Below are 23,267 nucleotides of genomic sequence, written 5' to 3'. Positions count from 1 at the left end.
CCATTTCTAAAGGCATAGTCATTTCTATATTCGTGCTATCACAAAAGACATTCAGAAGTTTTCAGAACAAAGACTGTCCATAATTTTTCTTCAGAAGAGTCATATTTGTGATAGAGCCCATGACTCTTCCATTTTCTGTCTTGTGGGAATTGAGGACCTTTTCTCTCAGATGGTACAGCTCTTGAGGGACAGATATTAAGCTAGAAATTGCTGCTATAATTACCAGCATGCAGAATCTGAATTCTTAGGAAGAAAATATAATAGGATCTAAAAGGTAGGTTCAGACACACAGTAAATTTTATTTTCTTATTTTTGAAAGTGTTCTAAGATTTTCCAGGGTTAAAATTTACTTTCAAATATGATGCTCAATAATAAGACACCAAACGTAGAAAACAGACAGTTTTAGAATTTTCACTGTTGTTTCTTGATCCAGTGAGAATAATTTCACAATGCAACACGTTTACGCAGCTTTTTTGTCACTTTCTTTGGTTTCTGCTTCTTTAGGCAACAATGGCTCGATCTTCAGTAACAAACCTTCACTTGTTGAACTTCGAAGGAAAGCACGTACCACAAAAGGTCCTGAAAACAGAGACAAGAATCAATTCTCATTTTACTCCAAATACCTAATGAGCAAATACAAACATACATGAAACCTTATAGGATTCATGTTATATTTTCACTTGAAAAGTACTGATATTGCTGAACTATTATTTTAAATTATAACAATGGGAAGATTGTTTCATTTCGAGAGAAGAAGGCAAACTAGTTGTACCAGAGTTTACTAGAGATTTATCAATGAAACAACATATATTCACTAATAATTCATTTCTCTCTTCCAGAAGGTGATCACCTAAAATTTATTTTATTGCAAAGACAACAGTAAAGGGAGCAGGTGGTGATATTTACTTAGATGGCAAGATTCTAAATATTTATTTAAAACAGTCAGCACATATGCCACCTTTGTATTACTAAACATGTTTTAGTCAAATTCCCTAAAAATTAAAAAAGCTTTCATAAAGATAATGTTAAGAGACCTCATTTAAAATGGCAAAGAGAAGATAACTACATTGCTTTTAAAGATTTATTATTCATCATTCTAGGGCTTCCCTGGTGGCTCAGTGGTCAAGAATCTGCCTGCAATGCAGGAGACCCGGTTCTATCCCTGGGGGGAAGATTCCCTGGAGAAGGGAATTGCGGCAACCTACTCCAGTATTCTTGCCTGGGGAATTCCATGGACAGAAGAGCCTGGTGGGCTTCAGGTCATGGGATCACAAAGAGTCAGATACAACTGAGGAACACACACACAGACACAGACACAGACACACACACACACACACATCATTCTAATCCTGCTATAGGCTCAGAGGTTTTTAAACTGAAATCAAAGTTCTCTAAGACATAGAAAAATCTATACATACAATTATACATATATAATCTACATACAGTTACTAAGTACTATGGTCATACTTAGGAGAACAGAATTAAAACATGAGGTATTTATTCACCGGTGTGTTTAACTCCCAAATAAGGTTAAATATAGCTTAAGATTGTGTTTTAATTATTTGGTTTATAAAACAAAATGTGACAGATTCCTATAATGGGAAGCCTGTAAGTATTGAGTCAGTTGAGGGAAATGGACTCTTGTTTGGTTTCAGCCAGCCACAAGAGAACACGTTTTTGTGAATGGCAAGTGATACAGCAGGAACTAAACATGTCCCTAGCTTACAGCTACACATGTTCCTACCTACACAGCTGCTACATCAAGTTTCACTGTTCTTCATGAATTACCCTTCATGAATTTATAAAATGTGATTCTTCTGACATGACTAAAACTTCGTCTCTTTTCCAAAATAAGATAAAGAAAGCCAACTGCTAGTACCAGTGACAGAGTGAATGGTCTGGCTTCAAAATATGATCTATCTCACAAATGATTTTAGTTTCTGCTTAAACACTATTTTAAGTTTAAGGCAATCTATTATAGCTTTCTTTCAAATTTTATTACATTTAATGATAGAAATAATGTGGGAATCTATCAAGGCTTCACAGTGTATTCCTTATTACTGTTAAAGAGGTTTCCTCTCTAGACAACCACAACTTATTAAAAAGGATCAGGAATACTTTGGTGAATTCAATTGTATTTCTTTAACCCTTGGAAATATCACTTTCTGTAGTTGCATATTAACTGGACTGTTTTCTTAATATTTTACATTTTTAAAGCATCACAGGATTATAGGGAAGTCTAACCCCAGTGAACCACTTACCCAAATTCAGTGGTCTTTGCCTACAAACTTCATTGATAACGGCTTGCAGATTGGCAGCTATCTGGTCACTTGGCATATCCAGCTGAAAGAAAAAGATACATAACATTAATGATGTAAAAGCAGGACAAAAATACAATTTTGGGTTACTGTATTAGTAGTGAGTCCAGACAGTTTTTTCAAATATTCAACTATTGCAAATTATCTACTAAGGGACTGTATTGTGAAAGAAAACACTTCTACAGCTCTTTTTTTAGAATGCTACATTTACATGTCTCTACATGTCAAGACTCAATTACCTTTTAGAGCATATTACAGCAAAATATTTTGAAGTGGTTCCCACTTGTGATTCCTTGAATTCCAAATTTCCCCAAAGCATACTGTGGGGTAGAATATACCATCCCTACCTGCCACTTCACCCCAGGAATCAGTGATATTTTTTTCTTAAAGCTGTTAATTAATTTTTTGTTTATTTTGTAAAAGAAACTTAAGAAAATATTTATAAGTTAATGCTTTCAAAAGTCCAAAATGAAATTCCTTGACTACACACATTCAGATAACACATATCTCACACAGAGACATTTCCAAGATGCTATGCTAACACTCTCTAACTGCAATAACAATTATCTTCCTACTTAGCAAAAGCTACAGTCTAAGTGAATGAGCCCTATTCATAAAACACCTAACCCGGCACACATCTTTGGAAAGTCCTTGAGTTTATCATTCAAAATTCAATGCATGTTATTCTTTTAAATAAGCCACTAAAAATCAATTCTGTTACAGTCCTATGTTTAAAGGATTTTGCACTTTGTCAAATGAATCCAGTTTTTAAAATTCATATAAAACCTGTAATGGTATAAATGGTAAAAATTACACAGTAAGAATTCAAGATCAAACAAGAATTCTACTTCCCAATGACTCTTGAGACTACTGTGAGAAATGTGGTACATAAGCATAAAAAGAATTCCTCCTGAAAAGAAAATTATTCTCATCATCACCAGACAACATTTATTCAACACGCACTTGGGCACGATACAGTATCAAACCCGAAATGAGAAGGTCTGGACATTATTGGAGGACTTTTCATTTTATGCCAATCCATAAGTGGGAGTTTTGAGAGGGAAAAAAAAGAAAATCAAGCAATGCTTAGTTCTCCTTATTAAATCCACAGACCTTACAGACATTAAAATCCATCAAAGTAAGTAGTTCACTGACAGGGTACCTTACATTTGCTATGGCAGAAAAAAGAAAACAAAACATGTAGAGTATCAACATGTGTCTTTTCATTCCTCTCTTAATTCTCCACTTTACCTCAAAAAGTCCTTCTTTCTATTATCAACTGAAGTAACCAACACTGCTCTGAGGAGTTCCTTTACCCTTTGTAAAGACTTATTGTTTTTCTTTAGCCACTAGGTCCTTTCCCATGGACTGTAACCTGCCAGGCTCCTCTGTCCATGGGATTTCCCAGACAAGAATACTGGAGTGGGCTGCCATTTTCTTCTCCCAGGGATCTTCCTGACTCAAGGATCAAACTCCCATCTCCTGCTAGGCAGGCGTATTCTTTACCACTGAGCCACCAGGGAAGTCCACAAAGACCTATACCTACCTTAAATTTGGGAAAGTAATAGATACAAGAAAAAGCAAGAGGTCCAATATACCTTCCTTAAGTTACAAGCTAGACTGCTGGACATTGTATACTGCACTCAGATGTTTGTGACTATACTTGCTGCAGACTTATACTGCCATTCCTACTGTAAACTAACAACATAGGCTCCAGAAACACAAAACAGATGCCCTCAATGATTTCATGAAATCTTAAAATACATAAACTGATTTAAAATACAGCGGACACTTTTGTCCAAATTTTAGCACCTCTAAGAGATCCAACCAGTCCATTCTAAAGGAGATCAATCCTGGATGTTCATTGGAGGGACTGATGCTAAAGCTGAAACTCCAATACTTTGGCCACCTCATGCGACGAGTTGACTCACTGGAAAAGACTCTGATGCTGGGAAAGGTTGGGGGCGGGAGGAGAAGGGGACGACGGAGAATGAGATGGCTGGATGGCATCACCGACTCTGTGGACATGAGTTTGAGTGTACTCCGGGAGTTGGTGATGGACAGGGAGGCCTGGCGTGCTGTGATTCATGGGGTCGCGGAGAGTCGGACACGACTGAGCGACTGAACTGAACTGAACTGAACTGAATCCTTAGTACTATGTCCTCTACTAAATCTTAAAATGCATTCAGTCACACACCTCACTTTACTTTTTATTTTAGATATTGTATAAAATTATGAAAAAGTTATACGTTTTATGAGCATGCTGCTGCTGCTAAGTCGCTTCAGTTGTGTCTGACTTTGTGTGACCCCATAGACGGCAGCCCACCAGGCTCCCCTGCCCCACCCTGTGCGACCCCATAGACGGCAGCCCACCAGGCTCCCCCGCCCCCCAGGCTCTCCAGGCAAGAACACTGGAGTGGGTTGCCACTTCCTTCTCCAATGCATGAAAGTGAAAAGTGAAAGTGAAGTCGCTCAGTCGTGTCTGACTCTTCGCGACCCCATGGACTGCAGGCTCCTCCGCCCATGGGATTTTCCAGGCAAGGATATTGGAGTGGGTTGCAGGCTTTTCACTGCACTGACTTCTCCTGTTGCAGAACACACGCTCTAGGGTGCGTGGGCTTCAGCAGTCGTCACACATGGGCTCAGTAGTTGCAGCTCCCAGGCTCCAGAGCACAGAATCTATAGTTGTGGCACATGGGCTTAGCTGCTCCATGGCATGTGAGATCTTCCTGAATCAGGACCTGAACCTGGGTCTCCTACACTGGTAGGTGGATTCTTGACCAGTGAGCTACCAGGGAAGCCTCCATTAATGTCTTTAAGAAAGACTGATTTACTGAATCCTCCCTTCTGCTTTCATCCTTCTTACATCAGAAATAACTCGCTAAGCACACTAAGGGCTTTCTAGGTGGCTCAGTGAGCAAAGAATCCGCCTGCAATGCAGGAGACACAGGAGACGCGGGTTTGATCCCTGGGTTGGGAAGATCTCCTGGAAGAGGAAATGGCAACCCACACCAGTATTCTTGCCTGGAGAATACCATGGACAGAGGAGCCTGCCAAGCTACACAGTCCATGAGGACGCAAAGAGGTGGACACAACTGAGCCCGCGCTTATCTTCTAAGCACACTAGACAGACAACTTCCCAAAGAGGTCAGCATGGTGGCTCAGTGGATACAGGTAAACTGTATCTTTTTGACGCTCCGATTTTCCTCTTTCTGTGCAATTTGTAGCTTCTGCTTTCAATCACTTTCTACTATTATGGGAGAACTAAAACACTGTGATTCTTAACCACTTTTCGTCCCTTTGAGATACAGATACATGCAGGACAAACTGTAGTCATGAGACTGTCTGAGGCTGTGATTCTTAAACATTTTTTGGTTATTAAATCTTGCTCCAGAATAATGTACTCAGGCACACAAAAATTTTAGCTCATGTTTTTAAGGTCTTCAAGGATTCTTTGATTAAGAGAAAGAGGACAGAAGAAAAGCTCCTGAGGAAAAGGTTTCAGTTAAAAGGAGTTCTTGGGCCACACCTGGAGAACCACCAATGTTGGAAGTCAGCTCAAATAATTTGAAGGACTAAAGACAAGAGTATGGAAAAAGGATTCAACTTAACTGTCTACATTTTACAGGGGACAGACCTAAAAAAGAAAAGTATGTGCACACAATTTTTAAACACTCCCATGTTCCACCTAAAATGGCCCACTTCTGTCACTATAAATGTTCCAACAGCCTCTATATCACTGATCATCTCTAACTGGAAACTGCAGAGAGAACTGTTGCTTTGAATAAGCACTTGTTAGAACATCTGCCCTTTAAAATCTCTTCCAAGTGCAATGATCTAGGATCATATGTAGGGTAGCCTGGCAGTGGTTTTTCCAAGTGGGCCAACACTCCTAATTCCCTTGACTCCTGAAGGTTTAAACCAAGAAAAGGAAGACAGTTTGTGTATTCCCTACACAACATCAAGGAAAGTAATAGCAGCAATAGCAGTGGCAGTGGTAGGGGTGACAGCAGAGGTGGTAGACATGGAGCAGCTCCATTTACTGGGTGCTGACTCGAAGCCAACTCTATTCTAAGCACTTACACATTCTCACTTATTTCTCCCAAATATCCTAAAGATGGGTCCCATTACCGTTTCCCTTTTACAATTAGAAACTGAGACTTAGAAAACTTTGTAACTTATTCAAAAGCACCCAGATGATAAACAGTGGTCCAGCAGCTATATGCATGAGCTCTAAAGGCAGAGAAATTTAACTCTGAAACCCACTTCCACCACTTACTAGCTTGTGACCCTGGGCACAGCTAGAAAGTGATGGTAATCCTTATGAAACCTGAAGTATCAGTTCTCTGGAAAACACTTGTTTTAAACAAGTTATAAACTAAGGAAAGAAAAAGAGGAAACTAAGTGAAATACTGCAAGGAAAAGAATACGCGTTTAAGTGGGAAAAATGCAAATTTTTCTTTCTGCCTAACGAATCTTCTTCTACATTCCCAGCTTTTAGATGTTCACAGCACACAATCTAGCAACATTCACTTGGCCGTCACTCTTTGTTGAGCACCGACTGGGGCCTACCTAGGAACAGAAAGATGAGGAAGACACAGATCTTACCATCAAGGCGCTTACCATATGGTCACTAAAATACAACATGACAGGTGCCACTCAAACGAATGAACAAAGTGCCATGAGGGCACAGAAGGAGAAGTGCCTGTGACAGGGAAGGCCTCACAAAGGTGGTCTTTAAAGGGAGGCTTAAAGGACGAAGAGTTCTGAAGACAAAGGGGATCTACAAGGTAGCGGGAGGAGCACACGGTACTATAGGAACAGGTGGTTCAGGTGACCAGGAGGCAGCTCACTGTCCCTAGGCCCAGGGTTGGCTGCAAACGCAAATGAAGCCAGCAGCCAGAACTGGTAACATGCACGATTGAAGAGGACTAGGTTTGACTGCATGTGCATATATGACCTGCAGGACACAGGCTGTGCAGAGGGGAACAGCACTGCCCCACAGGGAGGAGGCAGTGGCCATGCAGTGCTAACAGAATGTTACACTGAGGTCTCTGTGGCCAGTTTATCAGAACTCTTTGACTCATCAAGAATAACAAGGAATCTGGATTTCTGGGTGACATCATCTAGTTTTTAAATGCTGAATCAGTAAAACAGAACAATTCTGGGAGCCAATTCTCAGCCGGTAAGGTGCCAATTTGCAACGTCAGACATCAAGTTACATCACTGAAAATAACAGGAAATCCTGAATTTGAACTTGGCATAGTGATTTGAGGCTACACTGTAAAAAGATTTGAATCTATAGCTAAAGATTTTAGAATGCGTGCGTCCTAAGTTGCCTCCCTTGTGTCGACTCTTTGCGACCCATGGACTGTAGCCCACCAGGCTCCTCTGTCTATGGTATTCTCCAGGCAAGAATACTGGAGTGGGTTGCCTTGCCCTCCCTCCTCCAGGGGATCTTCCAGACCCAGGGATCAAACCTGCATCTCTTATGCCTCCTGCATTGGCAAGTGGGTTCTTTACCACTAACACCACCTGGGAAGCACTAAAGATTTTAGACTATATTCTGTCAACGATGAGATGCTACTTAATGTTTATAAGTAAACAACTGGTATTTCTGAGCTATGTTTTAGAAAGAATTTTAGAGGAAGGGTGTATAACAGGTGCTGGCAAATTTTTCTCTGTAACTGGTCAGAGAGAAAATATTTGGGGCTTTTCAGGCTAAATGGGCTGACACAAATACTCAATTCTGCTGTTGTGGTTCAAAAGTCATCCTAGAGGACACATGAACGATGACCACAGCTGTGCTCCAAGAAATTTAACTTACAAAAACAGCTGGGGATCTGGGAGAGTCCCACAGGCCACAGTTTGCAGACCCCTGGTGAGGAAGACAGACCAAAGGATGCCTGAGAAAATGAGTGGCTAAAAGAAACCGTTCATTTTCACTGCAACAGAAATGATTTTTGTTTTGTGTGTTTAACAGAAAGCTTTGTTGGGTGCTGATAGACTTTCAATGTATCCTACAATGCATCTACTTATGCAGATGAGGCAGAAAAATGTTTTTTTCAAGCTAAGAATTGAATTGTCATTTAAAATAAAAGTAGGAAAAATGCTCAGGAACTGCTCTGACAACTGCCGCAAATTTTACATATACACTTGAAACAAGATGTTGCATGGGGCCTTTCTGGAAGTTTGTTCAGGACTGATGACCAGGGTCTACATCTGAAAGCAAAAGAGGCATTTAATGCCCTATATTCTTGGCCTTCCCAGGTGGCACTAGTGGTAAAGAACCCAGCTGCCACTGCAGAAGACATAAGAGACGTAAATCTGATCCCTCAGTCGGGAAGATCTCCTGGAGGAGGCCATGGCAACACACTCCAGTATTATTGTCTGGAGAAGCCCATGGACAGAGGAGCCTGGTGGGCTACAGTCCATGGGGTCACCAAGAGCCAAACAAGACTTAGCATGCATGCTTGCCCCCACATTCTATATTCTAAAGAAAGATACCAACAATTAATGTCATAATATTCTCACCACAATCAACAACCATGCAAAGCAGAAGCAGGCCAAGAGGCAAGGCTCCAAGAAGTTCCTGTGTAGACTGGGGGCACTGCCAGAAGAGGGTACTGGTGGTTGAACATATGCTTGAAGGACATCAAATCAGTAAGAGCTCGTCAGAGGAGTAGCGACAACCAAAGTGGGGCCACAAACACAAGCAGGTAAGGCAGAGCAGTTGCTTCTACTCCCTTTGTTAAGCCTTTACCCCAGAGGAGTTATGCCTGGAACCCGCAGTGGTGCGAGGCATTTACAACTGAATTAAGTCACTGCCACACTCTACATTCTAGAGCGGAAGAAGGAGTGAATGAAAGCCCTCCCCGCTTCAGATCATGAGTCATAAAAAAAGCCTGGTTCCAACTTGAACAAGGAAAATCTTTGGATATGAGATCAGAGTTTTGAACTGGATCTCACTGCACTTTTAATTTCTGAATTAGATCACTAGAATTATGCCTGTCACTCACCTCACATGCCTGTGCATAGGACAGAAGAGAAACTGTGCATGGCGTACTTGGAATCAGGGAGAGGAGAAGACTATTCCATGTTTGTACTTCACTAAATCCAGACTTTTCAACGGGGCTGTACATTTACACACAGACGTATTCTGCGCACACGAGAAATGTGAATATACGTTCACAGGAATGGCGGCTATAATAGGTGACACCTAGGACTTCTCTGGTGTTCCAGTGGTTAAGAATCTACCTTCCAATGAAGGGGACATGGGTTAGATCCCTGGTCAGAGAACTAAGATCCCACCCGCTGTGGGGCAACTAGGCCCACATGCCGCAACTACTGAGCCCACACCACAACTGGAAAGAAGCCGACTGGCTGCAACAAAAGATTCCATATGCCACAGTGAAGATGCGGTGTGTGGCAACTATAGTAAGACCCAGCACACCCAAATAAACAAGGGATGCTGGAAACAACCTAAACGGCCCAAAAGAAGGACTGAGGTTGAATAAATTATGATATAGCCACAAGATACTACTATGAAAATAATGCTTTGCAAGAATTTTAATAATTTTGGAAAATATTCAAGATACACTAAGGAAAAGAGAAAAGGAAATTCGACATATAGTATAACAATAATTACATAAACAAGAAATAAACACACAGTGCCTTGCAAATCTCCTCCCTTTTTCTAGAGCCCTGATGACGTGCCTGCTGACACGAATAAGGTTTCTGCTCTGCTACAAACACATACACACAAAATACACGCATAGAGAAAGAGCAATAATGAACAGTATTAAAATGTTACCAATTGCAATTTTAAAATGTTATAATCTTATTTATGCTATTTGGTATCTTTCAAATATATATATGTTATCACCTGTTAATTACAAAAAAGAACACTAGCTTTAGCTTAGCATTTTAAATTAGAAAACTAGTCCTTTACAATGGTAAAAAAAATAACAAGGCATACTTTATCTCTTCATGTTTCCTTGAAACAAAGTAAAATCCATTCCCACTGTTGGTGCTGAGGGACACTCCCCTTCCAACCCTGAGCAAGGGTCCTAACAGGCTTACATATATTGATAATTATATTTGTTTAATTGAAAGGCAGCAAAATTGACCTTTTCAGGGTGTAGAGTTCTATCAATTTTAACTCATGCAAACATCTGAGCAACCACCATCACAATACTACACACAGAACCAAAAACCCTCCCTCACGTGACCTCTGTTAGCCATTCCTGATTCCTGGCAACTAGTGACTTATCACGATGGCTTTGTTTTTTCTAAGAGATCATACAGATGGAATAACATGTAACCTTTCTCTCCTCCAAAATTTAAAAAACTGTGATAAAATATACATAAAATTTACCATTTTAACCATTCTGAAGTACACAGTTCAGTGGCATTAAGCACCTTCACATTGTTGTGACCACCATCTTATCTCCAGCACTTGTTCTATCTTCCATATCTAAAACTCTGTATCCATCAAACACTAACTTCCAATTCCCTTCAACCCTATGCACCTGACGACCAGCATTCTGTTTTCTGTCTTATGAGTTTAACTGCTCTGAGTTATGACCAACCTAGACAGCATATTAAAAAGCAGAGATATTACTTTGCCAACCAAGGTCCACCTAGTCAAGGCTATGGTTTTTCCAGTGGTAATGTATGGATGTGAGAGTTGGACTGTGAAGAAAGCTGATCGCCGAAGAATTGATGCTTTTGAATTCTGGTGTTGGAGAAGACTCTTGAGAGTCCCTTGGACTGCAAGGAGATCCAACCAGTCCATTCTAAAGGAGATCAGCCCTGGGTGTTCATTGGAAGGACTGATGCTAAAGCTGAAACTCAAATACTTTGGCCACCTCATGCGAAGAGTTGATTCACTGGAAAAGACTCTGATGCTGGGAGGGATTGGGGGCAGGAGGAGAAGGGGACGACAGAGGATGAGATGGCTGGATGGCATCACCAACTCGATGGACATGAGTCTGAGTGAACTCCGGGAGTTGGTGATGGACATGGAGGCCTGGCGTGCTCTGATTCATGGGGTCGCAAAGAATCGGACACGACTGAGTGACTGAACTGAACTGAACTGAAGCAGATCATATAATATTTGGAATCACGTAATATTTGTCCCTTTGCTACTGGCTTATTTCAGTTATTATAATGTCGCTAAGTTTCATTCATGTTGTAGCAAATATCAGCATTTTGTCCCTTTTTAAGGCTGAATAATATTCTATTGTATGAACATTCTGTTCATCCATCTATCCTTTGACAGACACTTGTGAACCATGCTGCCATGAATATACATATATCTATCTATGTCTCTGCTTTCAGTTCTTTGAGGTATATATCTATAAGTGGAACTGATAGATCTTATGGTAAGTATGTCTAATTTTTTGAGGAACCACCATACCATCTTCCACAGCACCTACACCACATCACATACCCACCAGCACTGCACGAGGCTTCCAACTTCTCCATATTCTCACCAACACTAATCTCTGCTTTTCTGATAATAGCCATTTCAACAGGCATAGTGCAGTATCTCATTTTAATTTGCATTTTCTTGATGCTAATGATGCTGAGTATCTTTTCATGTGTTTATTGGTCATTTGTGCATCTTATTTGGAGAAGTGAAAAGAGTGAAAATGTTAATCACTCAGTCGTGTCCAACTCTTTGCAATTCCATGGATTGTAGCCCGCGAGGCTCCTCTGTCCATGGAACTCTCCAGGTAAGAATACTGAAGTGGGTAGCCATTTCCTTCTCCAGGGGATCTTCCCAATCCATGTATTCAAATTCTTTGCTCATTTTGTCTTTTTATTATTGAGGTATAAGAGTACTTTATATATTTTAGCTATGCTTATCAGATATATAAATACACACACACACACATAGTTAGGAGATATTTTCCGCCATTGAGTGGGTTGCCATCTCATCCTGTCGATAGTATCCTTTGATGCACAAGAGTCTTATGTATTTGATAAAATACAATTTATCTCTTTTGTTGCCTGTGCTTTTGGTGTCAGTATCTTACTTTCTGAGACTACTTTCAATCAGGTTACAGTATGCAATCTTTTGAAAAAATGTCCTAAATTATTGTGTCTATCAAGAGTTCACACCTTCTTTTAAATCACTGAGTATTATTCCATTACTCAGATGTATCAGAGGGTTTTTTTTAAAAGCCATTCACATATAGAAGGATACTGGGCTTTTTCCATCTTTTGATAATTATCAATACAGTTCCTACAAATATTTATGTGGATATCTATTTGTGTGAATGTTATGTTTTGATTTCACCATAAATGTTTCAACTCTATGGGAATGGAATTGGTGGATCTTACAGTAAGTATATATTTAGCTTTACAAGTTACTATCAAACTGTTTCTAGAGTGGCTGTACTATTTTGTATTCCTACCATCAATATAGGAGATTTTCTCTGTAATCTTGCCATTTTTAAAAAAGTAATTTTCTGCACAATACTTCCTCATTTCCTTTTGAGATGCCAGTGATACAAAAGTTAGATCTTTGTTATCGTCCCATAGGGCCTTGATGCTCTTTCCCTCTCCCCAATCTTTCATCTCTGTTTTTTAGACTGCATAATTTTTATGATCTATCTTCAAGTTGACTCTTTCCTGTATCACTTCCATTAATTTCAACTCCAGGAGTTCCTACATTAATTCTTCTGAGACCCCTTTCTTAAGTTCCCCTCTCTTGTAGATAAATGAGTACTTTCTGATTCCCTGGGGCTCTCCCTTTTCAGCACTCTGCCCAGAAAGCTGAGGTTTTATTTACATTTTGCCTCTTACTTTCTCCAAGTGTTCAGGTAGTAGGGGCCAACTGGCAAGAAGTCAGAGAAAATAAGAAGTTGCACATCTCAACCTCTCATGACCATAGATCCTCCAACAGAAATGAAGGCAACCCCCTTCCTCAGTTTTAGATACCTATGTCTTCCTTTGTGCCCACTATCACTGTTAGGAGCCATAATCTCTACTTTCCAAGAATGAGGTTGAGAGCTTCTCTTAGAGCCCTCCTGGGGCTCTCTCTGTTGACACTGATGTCCACTTCCTGGTTTCACGTTATGTTGAGACCAGGCCACGTGACAACACAAAATGGAAAAATGGAAAACTCACCCCCAGCCTGGTGGCATTTCAAATTTTGGTCTTACCTAATTCTCTTGCTACTTTTTACTATTCAGTCTTCAGATATCTGCTCCAGGCATTCTGTCCAAGGTTTATAATAGGTGTACTCACTGAGAGAGACACAGAGTCGGGTGATTATTACACCAGCTCACTTGGAACCAGAACTTCCCATGCTTATGTTTTATATATTTATATTTTAGGGTTGGCAAATTTTCTCTGTAATGGACCAAAGAGTAAATATTTTAGGTTTGGAGGGCCACATATGACTTCTGTTGCATACTCTCTTCTTATACAACCTTTAAAAAGACCATTCTAAGTTCATAGATGGTATAAAAACAGACCATTAAGCCATTGTTTCCCAACTCTTGTATTAGAATACATTATTTGTCTCCAAATAAATGAAAATTCATGCAAAGACAAGCTGCAGTATAAGTTATGCTTTACATCACTTTAACAACTCAATACCTTTACCAAAATCTATGAGTGCTATGAGGTAGAAGCAGCCTTTATCATTGGTCATGATAATCTGTTTGAAAAATGCTTAATTTTGTCTTTACATTTAATATATTTAATAATTCATAATAGGATCTTATAGCTATTTTATTGTTTATTGTAAATACTATATTTCTGAATGTTATTATTTGTTTAGAAGCAACACGAATGAATGCTGGATGGCATCACCGATGCCATGGACATGAACCTGGGCAAACTGTGGGAGACAGTGAAGGACAGGGAGGCCTGGCGTGCTACAGTCAATGGGGTCGGAAAGAGTTGGACACGACTGGGTGACTGAACAACAGCAATGACAGCAATACTAATGAAAATCACAGGGAATTCTCTTTCAGATCCATTCACTTTCTAGGATTTTGATAAAGACAGAATTCAGTAAAAGCTGTCATATTTATCACTGGTTTTTGAAACAAGGCTAACAAAAGAAAGCTGGGTTTGCAGTATACTGACAACTACTTATCAAGAAATGGGTTTGCAAACAAAGGAAAGCAGGTCAGTGTACTCCCCGACTCCGTGTTACGTCACATTTGTATTTTTCATCATGTGTCTTTCTGTTGATCAGTGATCACTACGTTGTTGAGTTAATGCTGTTTCTCTCAAATGGTATGGTTTTCCTTATGGTATTATTTATATGATGGAAGGGGAGAGTGACACTTCCAATTCCCAAAAGTTCTGAGAAATTAGCATCTGATTTCACGACAGTATTGCTAAGAAAAGTAGAAATGATAATAAACTCTTCTTAATTCTAATATTCCCACCGGTAAGAACATTGATAAAGATCCAACCAACAGCTGTAACCTAGAATACTACAAAGACTATTCATCCCAGTAAAATAAATACACATCTCTCACTATGAAGCGCTGAGTATCACAATGAAGCGCTAGTATACTGACATTACTGGGCCCTGAATAAATACTATATTCTCCTCTTTCTTAACTCCATACTCTTAGATTTACTGCCAATCTACTTCCTTTATTTTTAATGAGAACTAAAAAGTACAGAAGTTGACTTGTACGTTCTACAGCTTATTTTCCACTTTTAAATTTGTCTGTGACACAATACACTGTAGTATACCAAAAATAATGCAACCAAAGAAAAGTTAATCATCAACTGGAAGAAACTGAGGAAAAGGAGGAAGGGAAGTGGCAGCGAGCATGTGCCAATGAGCTGCTGCCTTGTATCCAACTACTGTTTGTATCTGACTGTTTTCAGCAATACTCCTTGCTTGTAGCTTTCTCAACTTGTGGACCTAGAGCCTTCGTAATAAGCCTTCATTTTCCACGTGCTATACTATTGACATCTTGTTTTAACTGAACTCCAACACACTCACTTCTCCTGTTCTAACATGTTTGCTAAACCTGAAGGCTCTGATTTCAACACAAGATTTTACTATGTTTATATTCCCTCGCCCTGAACTTGCTTATTTTTGTTGCCATATACATCATCTTTTATCAGCTGCCAAGTTGACAAGATTCTTGCCACGAAACAGTTCACTATTACACAAGCAAAATACAGTGATACACACCTAGGAAGGGACCATGTCTACAACTTTAAAAAGGAGGAGAAAAGCACATCAAAGACAGGGCCTTTATATTAAGTATGTCAAAGAGCCAAGTATATCTGAAGCCCAGACAAGAAACACTAGTTAAATCAGGTCTTGGCAAGATTTAGGATAAACAAAAATATGAGCTGTCCTATCCCGTTGCTTTTCATTTTCTGTTACAAAAATGTTTTGTTTGCTAATAGCATTATTTACAAGTTCTTGAAATCTGGATATTTTGTTGTTGTTCATTTCTTAAGTTATGTCTGACTCTTTGAGATGCCATGGACTGTAGCACGCCAGGCTCCTCTGTCCCCACTACCTCCTGGGTTTGCTCAAATTTCACGTCCACTGAGTTGGTGATGCTATCTAACCTCTCATCCTGGATATTCACGTGACTATAAAAGGGGTTTTCCTTTAATGCTATGATAACCATTCATGTCAAAGCTAGGCTATTATGTTTAAAAGATGTTCTTTAAATTTTCAATTATATTTAATGGAGTTTTTAGAAGCCTTCCTCAATCCAAATTACTTTTAAGAGTTTGTGCTCTAGTTTCATATTAATAAATTAAAAGAAAAGAATTAGCAATAGCTTGTAAATTAAAATAGAACAAGTAGCATATATATTTTGAAAGTACACTGTTTCTTTAGAATACTTTACTCTTTTATTTACTCAAGCAGATTTCACAGGATACTAGTAGGAATCTGTCTGGGGATAGAAGAAAATAAATAGGAAGATTAGGACTCCACTCACTCCCAGGAGGAATCAATGTTTCATAATAAATGTACTGATGCTACTAATTTGGAATCAGTAATAATTCAAAAACTGTCAAATATATTTTAAAACATATTTCAAAAGTTTTACGATGTAATGAATGAATAATGTGAATAAGATTACAGAAAAATATTTAAATATCTTTAGAGAACGAACATTTATATTAAAAACATTGTTTAATATAAACAACTGATTTGTTAGTTACAGGCGGCACTAGTGGTAAAGAATCCTCCTGCCAACGCAGGATACACAAGAGACGTGGGTTTAAGCCCTGGATAGGGAAGATCCCCTGGGGTAGGAAAATGGCAACCCACTCCAGTATACTTGCCTGGAAAATTCCATGGACAGAGGAGCCTGGTGGGCTACAGTCAAAGGAGCCACAGAGAGTCAGACACAACAGGGCAACTAAGCACAAGTAACTGAGGCTGCATCTATCAAGCAACATTTTTTGATTAGATATTCAATGTTATCATATTAGTAAGTTGCACATGATTGAAAAACTATTCTGTGGTATTCACTTTCAAGTAATTCATATTAATCTTCCCACAAACTCATTTCTCTTTTCATATCTTTCCAATCTGCAAGTGAATGAACAAGGAGGAAGGGAAAAGTAGAAAAGAAAAAAAAAGCAATAGAGAAAAAGAAAATAGAAAAGAAAACTTCAGAGAGCTATTAAAAGAAGGAAAAAATAAAAGGACAGAGAAAGAGGGAGGAGGGTAGAACGTAGGGAAAAGGGAGCCTGAAAACAAACTACATTAAAAAGAAAAAGCCTACAAATAAATCATGTCAAATAATATTCATCAAAGTACCAAAGATGAACAATTATCTCTTCATCCAGAGACTGAAAGAGTAAAACTACCATGAATGTTCAAGGGAAGAAAATAGTTACAAAACTGCTCAAAAGCCTAATTATGATAATTATTCTTAAATTAAGCCTCATCTAAACTCACCGACTCTGTGGACATGAGTTTGAGTGAACTCCGGGAGTTGGTGATGGACAGGAAGGCCTGGCGTGCTGTGATTCATGGGGTCGCAGAGAGTCGGACACGACTGAGCGACTGGACTGAACTGAACTGAAACTCCATGGGGTCGCAAAGAGTTGCACATGATTGCGTGCCTAAACAACAATCTGCTGCCTAGACTGGTGGCCAGAATTCTGGGAGCCAGGTAAGGGAAGAGTAGAGGGTGGGGAGGAGGGAAGAGGAGAAGTGGGGAGGAGGGGAGGGTTTCTCAATATTCCATATACATATATTCACTTAATCTCCCTGTTTTCAATTTTCTCAACTCCTGATCTCTCCCAGTAAGAGACCTTTGTTTTCACCTTTCCTGCCACCTACTAGCGGAGAAGGCAATGGCAAGCCACTCTAGTACTGTTGCCTAGAAAATCCCATGGATGGAGGAGCCTGGTAGGCTGCAGTCCATGGGGTCGCTAAGGGTCGGACACGACTGAGCGACTTCACTTTCACTTTTCACTTTCACACATTGGAGAAGGAAATGGCAACCCACTCCAGTGTTCTTGCCTGGAGAATCCCAGGGACGGGAGAGCCTGGTGGGCTTCCGTCTATGGGGTCACACAGAGTCGGACACGAATGAAGTGACTTAGCAGCAGCAGCCACCTACTAGCATGGGAAAGGGCAGTCACTCAGGGTCAGGAAATATGTAAAAATCTTCAATAGTTTTCAGCTAAACCTATTTCAGAGGGTTCTTGCTCCATCCCCACACATTGCATTAACACTCAGTCCCTGTGGTATCCAGAGAAAGATCCTAGCCTTTTTAAAGATCCTGAAATTTATTTCATTGGCTTTCTCCATTGCTGACTTAAGATTTGACATTTCCTAATCAGTTACCACTGTGGTATTCATTCCATCTTTACCTGGAAGCCTCAGAGCACATGTTATTTTCAAGTGTCCATGTGATACGTTGAAAAAGAACATTACTATTATACTACAGGCCACAGTGAAAGTCTTGAGATTTTTTTTTAAAGTAGAAACTAAAAAGGATACATTCTTCAACCATTAAGGCAGTTAAATTAGAACTTACCAAAAATCTAAAAGCAAGTCAAAAAAGGTTCCAAAAGGTTAAAATATTCTCCCAAATAAGAATAAAAAGTACCAAGAAAATAATGACAAGAAAACTAAATATCAGACTTGTAATTACAGGCAAATTACACTCTTCCAGTATTACAAAAAAACAAAACTCACAAATAATATATAAAACTTAGAAAGTTAGAAAACGAACAACAAAGCAAATCTCAAGATAATAAAAAGAGCAAATTGATAATTTATAAATAGAAAAAAATAGCAATAAAATCTAAAAACTATACTAAAAAAAGTACTTTAAAAAACACATTTGAGATAGCACTGGAAAATATATTCAATACACTGTGATAAACCATAATGGAAAGAATATGAAAAAGTGCATATACATGTATAATTCAATCACTTTGTTATACAGCAGAAATTAACACATAAATCAACTATACTTCAATAAAATAAATTTTAAAAAATATAAAGAAGAATGTCTTATTCTTAGGTTATGACATAACAATATTTTGGAGTGAAGTATTATAATGCCTGCAACTTAATTTTAAGTGGTTCAGAAAATATAAAAGAATATCTACTACTTTCAGCAAACTACGTATACTAGTTGTTCTAAGCAAACATGACAAAAATCAGTGAATCCAGGTGATGAGCATATTAGGTGTTTGTTATACTATAATTTCAACTTTCCATTCATTCAAAATTTTTCAAAATAAAAAACTGAAGAAAAAGATGTGCAGATGTGGAGGGTATTTACAAACAAGAGCTTAAGCTATTTTAAATAAGAGCTTAAATAAACTTTATCAAGCAATAAATTCCAAGAAAATCTGTAATATTTCATTATTTTCTTACCTGAAATGTTATGAATGTGATTTCTCTTTAGAGTTTTCTCTTCTAAAGAGATATGAACCCAAGAAGCTCTTAGAGCTTAACGCTCTAAGGTAAAATGAAGAAAAATCATCAAGATTCCTGATTTTATGGTGTTTCAAAAAATACTACAGTGAAAAATCATTTTAAAAAGCTTGGATGTACATGGATACTTGAAAAGAATTACTTTGAAATGAAAAATGAAAATGGCAAAAGGTGACTGAAATTATAGCAGGTCATCACGAAACATTCTTTTGAAAGCTAAACACTTTTTATAAAGCATGGGAAATCCCACGAAGTCACTGGGCTAACACCAAAGCATTTAAAGGGGCCAAAACTCCAAAACATCACCTGAAACTGAGTAGATTTTAGAGTACACTGCACCCTTTGAAAGGTCCATTGCACATTATATCACAAATCTACATTTTCATTCTGAAACTTCATCTAACTTTATTAATCCTAGAAGATTTCTAGGTTACACTTGATTTGAAAATCAAAGTCTAAAACAGATGAAAACTACAGTAACTGTTTCTACATATGTGAGATTCTACTGAACTGGATTCAGACATAAAATCAGCTAGTTGCTACTTGAAAACATACACAGAAACATGGGTCAGATTTTATAGGCTCTTTAGGCATGGACATAATAGGCCACAAGAGTCATAATTTATTACAGTATGAAATACTATGAGAGGTTAAACAACCGAATAAGCACATTCCACGCTTTCCTTTAAACTACAGTTCATGTCCTTTCCTCTTGATAAATGCCTCTACTACAAGTCCTAATGCGCCATATTTCACAGCTCGAGAATTTTTTTTCCAAATGAAAAGTTCTATCTTTGATCTCCATCAGTCTCAGCAAGTGAAAGCTAACTACAACAATATCACGTATGATTTTGAAATATGTGATGAAGTCAATATTAACAAAAGTGAAGGAAGGGAGAGAGACAGAGAACATTTCAGTTTTTGACAAATATAAAGATACTATGTGTGCCGCTGTAAAACGGGAAAGTCAATATTAAGAGAAAATTAGAACTTTTACCTTATCATAAAGGACATGTTAAGAAAACCAATCAACAATGGGACTGGCTTACATTTACAAGTGATCTAGAAAAGTAGGCCAGAGGCCAAGATTCTTAAACAAGCAATCTATCAGAGAAAAAAACAAAACATATTTCTGACAGCCTCACAGCTAACATAAAATGGATTTGTGGTATGTTATAAAATACTAACAGACACCCTTTGAAAATTACTTCAAAGTCTTTATTCTGGGAGGTTTAGGCTACAGTATCTGGACATATATAGTATCTGGACACTGTTTAGTTTTTCTGTGTAATGTCAAAAAATACACCTGCCTAAACATGCCTATAAGGAATAGAGGACAACACTCTTAATTCTGACTCTCACTTTGTGAGACCTCAGGAATCAAAATTTTTACTTTCAATATTACTTACAAGGATTGTTTGAAAAGTTTAGCTTAAATTAAATTTTTATAAATTATTGATTCATGACATATAATATATATTGATGCTTTTGAATTGTGGTATTGGAGAGGACTCTTGAGAGTCCCTTGGACTACAAGAAGATCAAACCAGTCAATCCGAAATAAAATCAACCCTGAATACTCATTAGAAGGACTGAGGCTGAAGCTGAAGCTCCAATATTTTGGCCACCTGATCCAAAGAGCTGACTCATTAGAAAAGACCTAGATGCTGGGAAAGATTGAAGGCAGGAGGAGAAGGGGACGACAGAGGATGAGATGGCTGGATGGCATCACTAACTTGATAGACATGAGTTTGAGCAAGCTCCGGGAGTTGGTGATGGACAGGGAGGCATGGCGTGCGGCAGTGCATGGGGTCGCAAAGAGTCGGATATGACTGAGCGTCTTAGCACACACACACAAAACTATAAAAGACCATTCTTAGGTCACGGGTCTGTTGTTAAAAAAACAGCCACAATTGGATTTGGTCCATGGGCCGTATGTAGCTTGTGGACTCTGCTCTGGATAGCCTCCTTTCATCCAAAATGAAGCAGACCCCTAACGGGCACGTAATGCTGTCAATGCCCTTTCATCCACACATTCATTCTAAAGCCAATCCTCGTATCATGCAAAGCAACAACAACAAAACAACAACAAAAATAAACCTCTAGTATTTCCAACTATACAGTAACACCACCTGTGGAAATTTCAGACTTTTAAGGAAGATATATTACTGTGCTTTGAAAATCTTTTTCAAAGATTTTCTGTTAAAGTCTGTTACCTCTGATAATTATAATAATAAATATTTTTATGGAATAGTTGTATTAGATACAATCACAGACAGATTTTTTATTCCCTTTAAATCTTTATTGAGGTATATTTGATAACCTTATAGAGGCATATTTTGCATATTATTCACCATTTTCTAAATCATAATTCAATGACTTTTTAAATAATTTTTTCTACCAATATTTTTTCTGACCATAAATCAATTGTCAAACTAATGATCTCTGAAGCACATTTACTGTTAATGCCTGTTTTCGCCCACCCCTTAATCTCAGGCAACCACTAATCTTTTTGTCTTTACAGTTTCACCCCTTGTTTGGACATCTCACATAAATGTGGTTTCTGCATCTGCTTTTTTTCACTAAGCATGTTTTTGATGTTCATCCACATCATGGTATGTATCCATAGTTTGTTCCTTCTTATTGCTAAACAGTATTCCAAGAGATATGCTACACACTCTTAAAGTGTCAATCTAACAAGTTTTGACATACATATACACTTATCTGGTGGCTCAGATGGTAAAGAATCTGCCCACAATGCAGGAAACCTGGGTTTGACTTCCAGGTTGGGGAAATCCCCTAGAGAAAGGGAAGGCTACCCACTCCAGTATTTTTACCTGAAGAAGTTCATGGGCAGAGGAGACTTTATGGGGGTCATAAAGAGTAGGACACGACTGAGCATCTAACACTTTCACACACTCGTGAAACCACCGCCAGTCAGGATAACAGACATGTCAATCATGTCCCCAATTCCTTGTGCTCCTTTGTCATCCCCATTTCCACCCCATCCCAGCCACGCTGTCCCTAAAGCAACTTCCAGTCTGCCTTCTGTCACTACATATCACTTTGTATTTGTCAGAATTTTATATAAATGGAATCACACAGTATGTACTTTTTGTATGCCCTTTTCATTCAGCACAATATTTTAAACATTCATTCATGTCAGAGCATTTATCAATATCTCTTTTTATTACTAAAGAAAATTCAATTGTAGAGAATAACAAAGTTTGTTTATACATTCACCTGTCAATGGACATGTGATGTGTTTCTGGGTTTTGGCTATTACAAATAAATCTGATATAAGCATCTGTTTATAAATCTTTGCATAAGCATATGCTTTCATTTCTCCTGAGCAAATATCTAAATGTGAAGTGATGGGATCATATAGTAGGTGGGTTAAACTTGTTAAACTACAGAACTGTTTGCCAAAGGGGTTTCATCATTTACATCCCCACAGCAACTATGAGCATTCCAGTCACTCCATATCCTCACCAACGTTGGCATGATCAGTTTTTAAAATTTTAGACATTCTCATAGATGTGCAGTGGATCTCATTGTCATTTTAATTTGCATTTCCATAATGACTAATAATGTTGAGCACATTTCAATGTTTGTCATACTTTCATGAGGTATTTTAAATCTTCTGACTTTTAAAACTAGACTGTTTAATTGCTGAGTTTTAAGAGTTCTTTATATATTATGGATTTATCAGAGAGATGATTTGCAAATATTTTATCACAATCTGTGATTTATTTTTTTCATTGTCTTAACAGCTTTTTTAAAGAGAAAAGGTTTTTAATTTTTAAAAAGTACAAATTACCAATTTGTTGTTTTTGTGGATCATGCTTTTGGTTTATATTTAAGAAATTATTCCCTAACCCAACTTTTTCTTCTAGAAGTTTTATAATTTTAAACTTTATATTTAGGTCTTTGATACATTTTGAGGTAACTAAGTATGGTATGAAGTATGGCTCAAAGTTCATTTTATCTCATATAGATATCTAATTGTGCCAGTGCCATTTGTT

General features: G+C 38.3%; 1 protein-coding gene across 2 annotated transcripts in view; it reads right to left on the bottom strand.

Moving 5' to 3' along the window:
• Nucleotides 1–275: 275 nt before the first annotated feature.
• The window catches only part of MRPL1 (mitochondrial ribosomal protein L1), a 73,531-nt gene continuing 50,539 nt past the window's right edge, over nt 276–23,267 (bottom strand). For both annotated transcript variants that reach the window (XM_055434344.2, XM_088836414.1), the window contains 2 exons: nt 2,262–2,343; nt 276–579 (listed from right to left, as the gene is read on the bottom strand). In XM_055434344.2, coding sequence (XP_055290319.1) covers nt 461–579; nt 2,262–2,343 — 201 coding nt within the window. In that variant the 3' untranslated portion in view covers nt 276–460. The remainder of the gene's footprint in view (nt 580–2,261; nt 2,344–23,267) is intronic.

This window comes from Moschus berezovskii, chromosome 5, assembly GCF_049115385.1.
Source record: "Moschus berezovskii isolate FMDL1 chromosome 5, NW_MosBer_1.0, whole genome shotgun sequence".
In the NCBI taxonomy this organism is placed as follows: Eukaryota; Metazoa; Chordata; class Mammalia; order Artiodactyla; family Moschidae; genus Moschus; species Moschus berezovskii.
The sequence above is the reverse complement of the archived record's forward strand: the minus strand, read 5'-3'. Positions and strand labels throughout refer to the sequence as shown.